Source organism: Meriones unguiculatus, chromosome 7 (assembly GCF_030254825.1).
Source record: "Meriones unguiculatus strain TT.TT164.6M chromosome 7, Bangor_MerUng_6.1, whole genome shotgun sequence".
In the NCBI taxonomy this organism is placed as follows: Eukaryota; Metazoa; Chordata; class Mammalia; order Rodentia; family Muridae; genus Meriones; species Meriones unguiculatus.
In genome coordinates this window covers 88,787,751-88,800,447 of record NC_083355.1, presented here as the reverse complement: position 1 = coordinate 88,800,447, position 12,697 = coordinate 88,787,751, and the positions used below count along the sequence as shown (strand labels likewise).

At 46.5% G+C, this 12,697-nt stretch overlaps 1 protein-coding gene across 1 annotated transcript in view; it reads right to left on the bottom strand.

Moving 5' to 3' along the window:
* Positions 1-248: 248 nt before the first annotated feature.
* Ttc9 (tetratricopeptide repeat domain 9) overlaps positions 249-12,697 on the bottom strand; it is a 34,464-nt gene continuing 22,015 nt past the window's right edge. Inside the window, exons 2-3 of the mRNA XM_021653958.2 lie at positions 5,557-5,739; positions 249-2,822 (exon numbers count right to left, since the gene is read on the bottom strand). Of these exons, the coding sequence (XP_021509633.1) occupies positions 2,743-2,822; positions 5,557-5,739 (263 nt within the window). The 3' untranslated portion in view covers positions 249-2,742. The remainder of the gene's footprint in view (positions 2,823-5,556; positions 5,740-12,697) is intronic.

Sequence of the window (12,697 nt, the reverse complement as noted above, 5' to 3'; positions counted from 1 at the left end):
AATTAGAGTACGGTCCTTGAACTTAGGAGATGTGGGAGAAGGAAGAGAACAGCCTTCTGAAGACTGCTGACAGATGCACAGCAAACGCAGCCCTGCCAACCCCTGGTTAACTAATGTGTTAACTAATACCCCAGGTAGCTTCTTTTGGTGGTGGTGGGGGAGGGTGTCATTGAAGTCTGGGTCACAGTGAATGGAGTTCCCATGAGCATATGGCTCGGAGTCACTGGATCTGAGACAATGGTTGTATACTTGCCCTCGCCTCATTGTGCTTTTCAAACGTTCTCTCTGGGGTGACAATGGTTTGATTCCTATGAGGATAGCCCTGCCCTGATGCATTCATCCAAGCAAGCCTTCTCCTGCCCTTTGTTGGGAATCAGTATCAAGGTCACTCCCATGCATTGAAGAACAAAGGGGGAGCCTGCCAGTCTGAACTCATTCTGTAAACCACCCCGACCTCATTTTCATCCTTCCGATCCTAAAGGTTGTCAGCTTATAACCTCTGAGCTTGGGGATGGCGTTGGGGGCTGAGGGTGTGGGTGTAGGCATATGTCAGGGCTGAGAGTAGTTCTAGGTGGGGGTCGTATGAAGCCATTTTGGAGCAAGAAGACAGGATATGTTCAAAGTCAGGGATTGTGGTACCTGGGATGGCTTTTTCCTTTTCTTCTCCAGAGCCACTGTGGAACTCTGGATATTTCTAGCACCTTCCTGCAGCCCCCACTGAAAGTGTTTGGGGAGCTGTGTGGATATAACCTGTGCTGCTGGCTTCCGGGCTCCTTCAGCAGCGATTGGGTCTTACAGTGGCAAAGCCACTGCTCAAACAAATAATTAATACTTAACTTTGTGTCTCTATTCAGTCTTTGCCTATAGTTGTGATCCTTTCTCACTGCTGGCCATACAGTGAGGAATGCCAGGTGGGTTGTTCAGGGTCCTGCTGCTCTATCAGTAACTAGAATGACCAGCAAGCACACAGATGTAAATGCTGGGATTCAGTTGTCTTCCTCTGGCTGGTCACTGCCCAAGCCACTAGGCCTTCTGGCTTCTGGTCTCTTTGTGTCTTGCTTATGTAAATATAAGGGGATGTGGCACTGACATGTTGAATATGTTTCAACTTCAGGCAAATTTTTCTGCTCTCAAACAGTTGTACTGTCCAACAGGGAGGCAACTAAGCATAAGATAGTTAGTAGCCAGGGCTCGGGAATCAGACAGATCTTTTGAGCCTAGCCATGTCCCATAAGGCCATGCAACCTCCAGAAAGTTAATTTTCCCAGCTTTTTGTTTTCTTCTTCACCACCTGAGAATAATATCTCACGGAGTGATTATATGAAAGAAATAAGATTGTCCATGTAAAGATCTGAAGAGAGTGCATTTAATAAATCCTAACTATTAACATTATTGCATCTGTATATATTTTGATTCTATACAATAGTGTCTCACTAAATCACACGAAAAATACATGAAAGTGACTTGAAAATGTTTAAGCATCATATATATTAATGGTGTCATTGGTAATAATCTCATAAGGATGTCTCAGCTTTTCTATCTCCGTGAAGACTGGGATTACATCCTATATTGCACTATGGTGGGGGACCAGTAAGCCCTCAGGAAATGTTTCAGCATGGCATAGCATAAAAAGCATCGGTGCCAGGAGACCAGGCTGGGTTCCAATTAGTTTAAGGCAGGCGAGTCAGGCTGCGGTCGAAATTTATCCATTCAACAAAAATTTATGTGCTAGATAATTTTGTCAAAAAGGGTGTAGGTGTGTGTACAAACTCCCACACAGCCAAGTCCTGGACCAGTTTCCGTAATCCCAGCACACTCCCAAAAGCACAAAAGCTGTGGCCAACATGATGTATAGTCTTGGACTGATAGCCACTGGCTTTAGGGGAAACTGTAAGCCACTCTTCCTGAGGGACAGGAAGGGAACAGAAGCAAGAGGTGGACTGCTTCCAACAGAAATGGCAGGAACTGATGCCCGTGAATTTGTTTTTATTTACATCAATTAGTCCAGTCCCTCAGCCCACCCAAGGCTCTTTCTTTCCCTTGACATCATCTTTCCCCCCTCCATCACCTACACAGTCTGCTCTGCCCCCAAGCTTTGGCCTATTTCACCCCGTCCTTCTGCTGTCACAGCTGCTTGCTGGCTGGGAGTGGGAGAATGGTATGTGTGCTCACCAGAGGGCATTGAGAGTGGGCCTTAATGGCATGTGAATCCTGGCAAAGACCTGACCTCCTAGTGGGAGAGAAGAAAATATAAGCCTAGACAAGTAAGGGTGTGTGTGTGTGTGGCAGGAGCTCAGGTGACTGAGGGGGCTGAAGGAAATTCACCATCTCAGCATTGGTTCAAACAATGCTTCTTACATTCAGAACCAGCCCCAGATTTCCTCTCAGTTCCCTCAAGATGCTCTGATCCATCAGGAAAGTGTGTATGTATGTATGTATCCACATACCTGCCAGGCTCAGAAATACTGGCCCAGGCCAAAGCCACAATTTGGCCCCCAGTCCATCAGACTCTTCCTTAGCTGTCCCATTGGCTGGCCTGCTAGAGAAGAAAATAAGTCCACGTTTGGGCTGCCCACCAAGGTTCAGGAGTAGACAGACCTGGGGAGCAACAGGAGGAGCAACAGGAGAAGGAGTACAGGAAGAACCAAGGAGAGAGGGAGAGAACCCACATTGGGACTCTCTGCCAAAGGTGCCTGGAAGTCCCTGGTCGGGTGTGAGTGCGGCTCAAGAGAAGCTTCCTCGTTACATGGCCTCTTTCTCCCTTTGAGAGAATCTGCTGAGCTTCATCTCTGTCAGCTGGATGTACCGAATCACATTGGTGTCTGTGAGGAAAGAAAACATACCTCAGAGACTACCCAGCATTATGGCGGTATCTTCAAAGAATGGAGCAAGAGCTGGGCCTAAAGCTTATTGACAGGCTAGATTCAGTCAGCCATGGTCCGGCCTAACTTGCCCTAGTGGTGGCAGAGAGAGCAGCTAGATGCCAGCCTTTTCCTCACAGCTTCTCTGTGGCAAATATGACCAGTCTACTGTGACTGGGGTTGGATAGGGGGAGGGCAGGAGATGATCTCAGTGGTCCCTGTGTTGTCAGTACACTTAGCCGAGTCTGCTTGCCTTGGTGCTAAGCCTCAGGCAAGCCACCAACTTCTCTACCCTGTATCCCATTTGCAAGAAACAATATTCATTTTTAATATCTGCTCTGTGATTTTTTTTAAGTTAGAAATAAATGTTGCTTACAGCTGGGTGGAAGAGCACCTAAATCCCCAGACTTGGGAGGCAAGAAACATGAGGATCCGTTCAAGGTCATCCTTGACTACATACCCAGTTTGAGGCCAGCCTGGGCTACAAAAAACTCTATCTTAAAAACCCAACCAAAGAAGATATTTCTAACGGAGGGGTCGTTGCCCAGGCTGGCTTCACACTCTGGGAGTCAAGTGATGGTCTTGCCTCAGCTTTCCAGGTACCACGACTACAGCTGGATACCCCATGCCTCGTTATGCTAGGTGTTTTGTTGTTGTTTGCTTTATTATTTTTTTTACCATCTTTATCTCATCTATCTCTTATTACAATCTGCAAGGTGTATATCCTGACCCTCTCTGTGGCAAAACGGAAGACTGGGACCTGGAAAGATTAAGATTTTCATGGACGCTCATTGTGGCCTACTCTTTTACTCCGTGAGTTTGAAGCCAGACTGGTCTACATAGTGAGTTCCTAGACAGCCTGGGTGGGCTATGTAGAAATACCCTGTCGTGAAAACAAAACGAAACAACAAACAAACAAACAAAACACAAAAAGCGAAACAATCAAGCAACAACAATTAAAAAAAAGAATCAAAAAAAAAAAAAAAAAGCTCAAGGAGACAACACAGTGATTGGCATGTCTGCTCAAGCCTGATTCTCCTGGGGATCATAATACCCTTCTCCTAGAGTCGATGTGAAGGCCAGAAGAGGGAAGTCTAAAAGTGCTTAAGACCGTGATCAATAAACATTAGTTGAATGTATTGTTTTACTTAACTTAGGAGCTTAAAATGACTTTGTTCCATGCTTATTTTTGTCTTTTTAAGTATGGCCAGATAGTCACTTCTCAACTGGAGCATCCCAATTCCAGTCCTTGAATTAAGTGAGTGGTGCACGGCATTCAGGAGCCGCTCAGCTCTGCCCTTTCTGCACAGAAGAATCACAGTGCTGCCGGGGTTACCTACTTGTGGAAGTAAAAAAATGATAGTGCATCACACTTAAAAAGCTCCCGGCAGCATCCTGTACTGGCATAGAGCAGGTGCTCAAGAAAACTCTGTTGGATAAATCTGCTTTTAGTTCCAAAGTTGCTTACAATATAGTTGGCAGAAACACACTTCTATTCGCAGGAAGTAAGCCAACCATATGTAAAAATAGAGAAGTATTTCTTTAAAAAGGCAAAGAAAGGGTACGGTAGGATGTTAGCAACTTGAGAAATTCTTAAAGACGGATTGGAGGAAATCTGGCCATCTTAACGAACCAACCACATGGACAATCGCACCTACAGTTCATTGCCTACAGTTCAGCTCGACACAGAGGCCTGCAGACCACCTGCCCTAAAACAGCATTCCCTTTACTCTGCTCTATTTCCTTCATAGCATTTACTGCTGCCAAGAACGCATCATCTACTTGTCTATCCACTTGCTTCCTCCTTTATAATACACGCTCCTTGCTGGGTACGATGGCACACACTTGGGAGGCTGAGGCAGGAGGATGGGGAGTTTGAGTACAGCCTGATTGACACAGCAAGACGTTGTCTTAAGAACAAAAAACCAACCAAACAAAATAAACTAAATGAAAACAAAAACAACAACAAAAAAAAACAAATAAAACAAATAACTTTTCCCTGTGTTGTCCAGGCTGGTCTTGAATTCCTAGACTTACGCAACCTTCCTGCTTCCTGAATGCTAGGCCTACAAGCACAGGATCCTGGACACAGCGGCAACCTTCTTTGCTTATTGCTAATGTACTTACCACCTAGAGCAGTTCCTGGCCCACTGTACTACCTTAGCAAATGCCCATGAATAAATGAAAGGGTGGCTGGGATAGCTGTTACACACTACCTAAAGTAATGCCATCTCATTGGAGAAGTCGGTGGATGTTTCCTGAAAGATGCTGGGCTTAGCATCCGAAGTGTCTGCTCGTGCCTGTCTTGTCAATCAAATGTGGACTCCTGGAATAGGGAAGGGCCTTCTCACCTCCATCCCTGGTGCCTGGCACAGCTTGTGCCACAGGGTGAGCACTCTGTGTTTCTTTACTGAATAAGTGAGGAGATGTAGCTTTGTGTAGGCAAGGGTAAAAATCAATTCTACAGTGTAGCCGAAGGGAAGAGGTGCCCAGGGTCCCTAAAACCAGACTCCAGTTGAAGGCATGGAGCATGTGGTCTCCACATTCCGGGTCGTAATTACCTAAACCTGAGCCCTTGACTTCTATCTCTGGCCCCACCTCGCCCTGCCAGCCACAGACACCATTTTCTCCAATAAGCAAGCCCTAGGAATTGTCAGGGTTGTCTGTGGTGATATAGCAGGGGCATCTGTCTCACCTGTTGGTTGTCGGGTCCTTGCTTCTTTCAGGTAGTGGAGAGCTTTGTCATAGTCCCCGAGATGATAGAAGGCCACACCAGACCTGTAAAGGGCCTTGAAGTTCTCTCCTTCCTTCTTCAGGACCTTGAGGCAGTACTCCTTGACTCGCTCATAATTTACCAGCTCGGCCTGGAGCAGGCAAGCTGTGGGAGAGGGCAAAATAAAGAGAAAATGCCATCACCGAAACAGTGCAAGTCCAGCTAGTCTAGCTTATGGCCCATGACCCACATAGCTAATGAGTGCAGCCTGACCCATCTGTAGATGACACCCCTGCCTCATTCTTTCATGCCAGAAAATGCTGAGCACAACTGAGGCTTTCCTTTGGGGTTTACGCTGAGGGATCCACTGTCAAAAAAAGAAAAAAAAAATCTCTGGCTACAAGATGGGTTTCATCACTAGCAAGTCACATAACTTTAAGTATGTTACTGAGCCTTGTATCATGGGTCAAGTTACGTCTTCCCTAAAAGACACATGGGGTGTTATCATTTGTCAGTACCTGAGTTCGTGACCTTGTTTGGAGACAGGATCTCTAGAGGTAATCGCGTTCAAAGCAGGTCATTAGAGTGGGCCCAAATGATGGGAGTGATGCCCTGATATAAGGGGGAAGTATGCACACAGGGAAGAAGGACAACAGGAAGAAGGGACGCAAAGACAACTGCCTGTAACTGCCGGAAAGTTGGAATGAGAATCTGGCTGGGCCAGGAGGTGGAATCAAAAAAACAACAAAACAAAACCCTGACTTTGGACTCCTAGCCTCCAGAGCTAGTTTGTGGCACTCTGTTACAGAAGCCCAAGAAGAAACCCATCAAAGGCAACAGCAATAAGGCTAAGTAATACATGTTGACTGCTTGCCTTTCGCCGGGGGCGTCTCTCACCCATTCTACATGCATTTATCTGATGCAATCCTTGGGATATTATGGGGTGGGTACTATTATCATTCCATTTTACAGATAAGGAAGTTGAGCCTTTAAGAATGCAAGAATGTTCCTGAGAGTACACAACGTGCAAGAGGTAAGGATAGGGTTTAAACCAAAGCTGTATGGCACCACAGCCTAGATTCTGCCTTATCAGGTTGTGGGGTGTAGAGTACAAAATAATGACCGTAAAGTACTTAATACATGGCACCACAGCCTAGATTCTGCCTTATCAGGTTGTGGGGTGTAGAGTACAAAATAATGACCGTAAAGTACTTAATACATGGCTTGGCGTTTGAGGAGCACTTAAACAGAGCTTGTTAACCTTACTGTGACTCCGTCCAGCTCATACCAGGGACATGGGCCCCTGACCTCCATCAAGTCAGGTCTTGGTCTCTCTCCATCCTTCTTGCCCGTTTCTACAGTGCCCGAGAATAGGAGCTTTCTGATTTACTAGTGACCAGCTCATACAGGACCCATTGTGGACATGGAGCCCTAGGAGTTTCAGCCACAGGAAGCTAAGGCTAGTATTCTATAATTAGTCATATTTGAATAGAACATCTTCCCTTGTAGGATCTTCTTATTGGCCTGAGCCACAGGACTGGGATAGGATGAGAATGTTCCTGGAGGGTAGCAGAACCATCTTGGAAAACAGTTGAAATTTTGGACTCTGGGCACTTCACTGTGAGCCTGCTGTGACTCTTCTATGGTGTTTAGTAAGCTCGGAGTTAAAAGCAAAGACATTCCCTGTATACACTGGAAGGACTGAAGGTAAGGAAGGGTGGGAAGGCACCTATTTCTTCAAATCAAATGAAAAAAGAGACACTGGACCACCCAAAGCCAGCCTAGATTGGGGGGAGGGACGAGAGGCATGGGTGATAGGTGTGTGGTTCTTTCCTGGTACTCAGAAAGGGACTTTACAACACAGACATTTATTATTTATTTATGAGGCAGGGTCTTCCTGTGTAGTCCCGAGTGTCCTGGGATTCTCTATGTAGACTAGGCTGGCCTCAAACAAACAGAGTTCTATGAGCCTCTGCCTTCCGAGAGTGTTAGAGGCATGTGCCACCCACCCAGCCACTGACTTTAATCTTAAGAGGTCCAGTTTCACTCATTTCCACCCCCTCCGTAACATTCCACCACACACTCTGAACCCAAACCCCATCCTTCCTCAGACCAACAGGTGAAAACGCACACACTCTTAATCTGAGGGTATGAGAACCAGAAAGAGAAAGAGACCTAGAAACTAACCTACCAGGTTTTCATAGCTGCTGGGCAGAAAGCCAAAAGCCGCTCAGCAGGGCTATTCACCCACAGTCAGGAGCTGATGGTGCACTAGAGGCTCCATCTCCATGAGCTGATGCCACAAGACCCCCCACCCCCTTCTCCCCAGCCACCTTCAGCAGTGGTGCCCTGGACTCTTCTGTGCCTTCCCCAGCCCCAGGCTCTGCCGACAGGGAGGGGCTCTGAAAGCCGGTTCCTGGATGTGATAGCTAGCTACCTGTGTGGGGCCTGGCTCCTACATTTGCTCTTACCACAGAAAGATTTCCTGTGTGTAGCTTCCGGGGCCCTGTCTGACGCCTTCTCTGACCAGGCACAGCACCTACTTCCCGTCTCACCCTCCATCTCTAAATACACACTTCTGTTTACCAACCAGGGCAGTCTAGGAAACAGACCTTTGCTTCTCTAGAAACAGTTTTTGGATGTCTAGAGCAGCAGAGAAAGAAAGTCGGGAGCTGAAAATAGGAAAGCCTCACCCTCTCCCGGCCCCTACATGGGAAAGGCAAGTACAGTGATCTGTTTTGGCACTCAGCTCATACAAATGCTTCTAACTCACTTGTAGGTAATCTTATGGGAACTGGGGCACCTGGCTGTGGACCAGAGTTCAGACCTGATAGGGGGGCAGGGCCAGGCTGGTTGGTTACAGGGTGTGGAAGCCCTGCCCACACTGGAGGTGGTGCCCAGGGAGACAGAGAAGTGGGCATCCCTCCAGAGAAAGGCTGAGGCAGGAGGTGGAACCTGAGAGGCGGAATCCAGATAAGAAGCCAGGGTGCCAGGCCAGGGTTTGAAAGAAGATGCAAGTGGAGAAGGTGAGAGGCTGGAGGTGACCTGAGCCCTACCTGCAGGTGCTGTAGAGGCACTTCTATGCTTCGGAGAGGGAATTATCTAGGCACATATAACTAATCTATAGTAAGACAAGACATCTGTAGGTACCTTTGAGTGCTGAGGGATGTAAGAATAAGGTGACAGGCTGCTTCCAACTATCCATTTTTCTGTCTGTGGGCCTGGAGCTTACAAGGGCTCTACACAGTAAGTGTGTGTGTGTGTGTGTGTGTGTGTGTGTGTGTGTGTGTATGTGTGGGTGTGTGTGTAAAAAAGTGTGGTGTATGGACATGTAAGTAGATATAAGCACTGTGTGTGTGTGTGTGCAGAGGCCAAAAGAGGATTACGGTGTGGTGGTCTAGCACATTCCACCATATTTCCTTGATACAGGGTATCTCACTGTACCTGCATCTGGGCCAATGGCCAGCAAGCTCCAGAAAACTTGTCACTGTCAAGTCCTCCTATGTGCTATGGTTGCTATGGTTACAGACATGCATATGACCGCACCTGGCTTTCTTGCGGGTTCTGAGATGTGAGCTCAGGTCCTCACGAACATACAGCAAGCACTCTTACATACTGAGCCATCTCCCCAGCCCCCTCCTGATGGTAACGCATCCCTCGCTCACTCGATGTCAGAGATGGGCTCAGTAACCCCCCCCATGCACACTGTGCATGTCGTTCAATCTCCACAACTCTATGGAACAGGTTCTATTTTTATGCTCCTTCATAAATGATGAAACTGAGTTCAGAGAAATTAAGCAACTTGCTGAAGGTCACTCAGTGAGAAGGGGGTAGAACTGGGATGAATATCAGACTCCCAAGAGTGTGCCAGAATACTGGAGTATCTGCGTTTGAGGCTCTCAGAAACCCATGCCACTCCTGGGGAGAAAACAAACAAACAAACAAATAAACAAAACACCTTGCCAGCTACTGTGTCCAAGAGCAACAGGTAAACGTGTGCTGTGTGGAACACAGACGGTGGGTGAGAGAGTGGCCCAGTGCATTCTCTACTCCAGGTGCTTTTAACCTGTGGCTGGCAGGCCATACGTGTCCCTGGCTAGCTATACCTGTGGCCCAACACATTAGTAGATATAATGTTACAGTATCAAATTATGGATACCCCTCGTCTACACCCTGGAATGAGAGGCTGCTAAGAAAGCAGGTGCTACATCATTAGGGAAAGGGCAGAGTGGAAACACTTACTGGACTATCTGAGGGGCTCCAGGGGAGGCCTTCCTGGAAGAGTGACCATTAAGATGAAAGGGAAATACTGGTAGTTTCTAACCTCACTATTATGGACACTGGGAGCCAGAAGACTTTTTGTTATAGGATGACGCCCTGTGCATTGTGGGGTGGCTAGCTACACTGGCTTCTCATCATTCGACACTAATAGTGACAACTGACAAATAGCCCCCCAGACATTGCTAAATGCCCCCTGGAGAAATGAAATCTCTCCTGCTTGAGGATGACTGGTCTAAAGGAAATTAAGAAAAGTTTTCTGTGTAGACAGAGAGAGGGAGTGAGGAGGGGAGGGAGAGACAAGCACACGTTGAGAGGGAACAGACTTGTCCACACTTGCAGGGAACTGTCTGAGGGACTCCAGGAAGCAACATCAGGCTGGACAGAGAGCCCACCAAAAAGGCTGAGAGAAAAATGAAGCTGGAAAAGCAAGAAACCAAGACATCTAGGCCTTCCTTTCCATTTTGGAGTAAGTGTGGATTTTCAGGATATTTAGCTAAAATTGAACTAGGCAGGAGGAATGTGACACCCAACAGGTAGAATTAGCTAGCATGGGGAAACCCCTATTGTCCCTCTGTGAGTTTGAGCCCTTTGCCCATATTTCCTGCCACTTTAGACTTATGCTGAGGAGAAAGTATCCTTTCCCTCCGCTGCAATCTGCTCTCCATTTGAATTAAAGTTGAACTGTGCCGTGTGGCACAGACCAATATTCCCTAGACGGGGAATCCAAAGGGTGGGATTCTGGTCCCACACTACAAAAAACATGCTCTCTTTGTCATGCTTTGACTTTCCATCTGCTAAACAGGGGATTTAAAATCTACTAAACAGCCTCAACCTCCTTTTATATCCAGCAGCCCATGGAGAAAAAGCATTCTCTTAATGGAAGAACACAGTTGTTTCCCTGGTTCCTTGTTAAAAAGAATTCCATTTTTACTGTTGAGTGAGGTATTTTCTTTAGGGGATTATGGTCAGAATTCAGGATAAGAGGTAAGATGGTCAAGAAGTAAGATGACTTATCAATCTCACCCCCGAGTGGATTTTCTCTCTCTTTCTTTCATGTGTGTGTGCATGTGTGGGTGTGCTAGTGTGTGTGCTAATGTGTGTGTGTGTGGAACTGGAGGTGATCTTCCAAAACAAGGCCTTAGGGAAGGTTCTTTCTTGAAGTGAAGCTGTTAAACTAAATCAAGAAGACAAGTCATCTGTCTACCCACCCTCCCCACACACATCCATCCAAATTTGTCTTTCTACCTACCTACCTACCTACCTACCTATCAAAATCTATCTATCTATCTATCTATCTATCTATCTATCTATCTATCTACCTACCTATCATTTTTATTTTTAAAATACTAGGAATCAAACCCAGGGCCTTGAACATATGAGGCAAGCACTCTGCTGAGCTATATCCTCAGCCTGGAATGCAAGTCTCGGGACTGACTGGAGACAAAGCTTGTTCCTGGGAACAAGTGAGTTTAGCTTGGACTCTGAAGAGGTAGTTACTTGACAGTAGAACTGTTGCATGGTGGGAGATACACATGAGGATGGACACATGCTCTGTAACAACTATCTCTAAAAGCCTCCTTTGAAAACACGTCATTGACTTTCTGATTTCTGAGTCTTCTGAGAAGTCTGTAAACAAGTCTGGAGTTGGTTAGGCAACAGGTGATAGACGAATTAAGATAAACTTCATCCAGCATCAGAAGAACCAGACAGGACACTCTGTCCAGTCTAATTGGTGATGGTGGCAGTAGCTGGTGTGATTTACAGGGTGAATTTAGAGGCTGTAAATTTCCAACCACTCCAATCAGATCACTCCTGAACTGCCTACTTGGGTGGTTTGGGTATGATTTTTATGAAAAAAGTTGGCAGGCTATTTCAACTCCACAAAGACATCTATGTTCACACAGAAATGGAGAACTGGTGACTTAAGGAACTTCAAGCACAGCCATGAACACAGAAGACCTTAAGTTTGACATTCCCCAAAGCAACCACACTGAGACCTCAGTTACACCCTACGCAGACCTCCTCATTCTGGCACCTGTTTTATGTTGTTCCTGGTGCATTCAGGGCAGAGTGACTGCCTGGGCAAGATGCCACCAACTGGCATGAAAGGAAGAGAAACCAGATGAGAGGAAGGAGGAGTTCATGCAGCCACTGACTTTTTCTTATGGCCGACTCACTAGTGTGCTCTTACGTGATGAACAGAAAAGAAGCAGGAACTGGATGGCAAGGAAGGAGCCACCTGGGGTCGGAAGGAAGAAGGAGCCCATTCCACAAAGCTGCTTCACTACTCTGAGTTGTCTTATGTCTTCCCCAAAAGACATGTAAGAGTCATAATTCTCAACATCTATGAATGTGATCTTATTTAGAAGTTAAAAAACAAAACCAGAAAATCCCAAGAAGGTCATTGGAGACCATTACAGAATACTGTAAATGGCCAAAATGCAGAGAACAAGGTACGTAGAGGCCAGCCCCAGCTGATAAGACCTCTATCCTAAAGCTCAGGGAACAATCGATCAAGGGAGAGAGGGCAGAAAGATTGTAAGAGCTGAAGGACCAGGAAGTCTGTTGGCAGAGCAGGCCTTATAGACATACTTGGGAAGCAACATTTATGAAATCTCAAAAGTATGGCGGCCTAAACAAGACCCAAACAATTCCAATGTCTGACTAAGCTGAACACTAGTTAATACCGCAACACCGATGTGGGAAAACTCAAGGGTCCACACCTTAATGAAGAGTGACAAGCAACTAAGGAGTGCTGAGAGAGTGGGAATTCACCCCCAGGGATGAGCCCTCTGACTGGTTATCCAATATTAAGCAGTGAGTCCTAAAAATCATGTACATG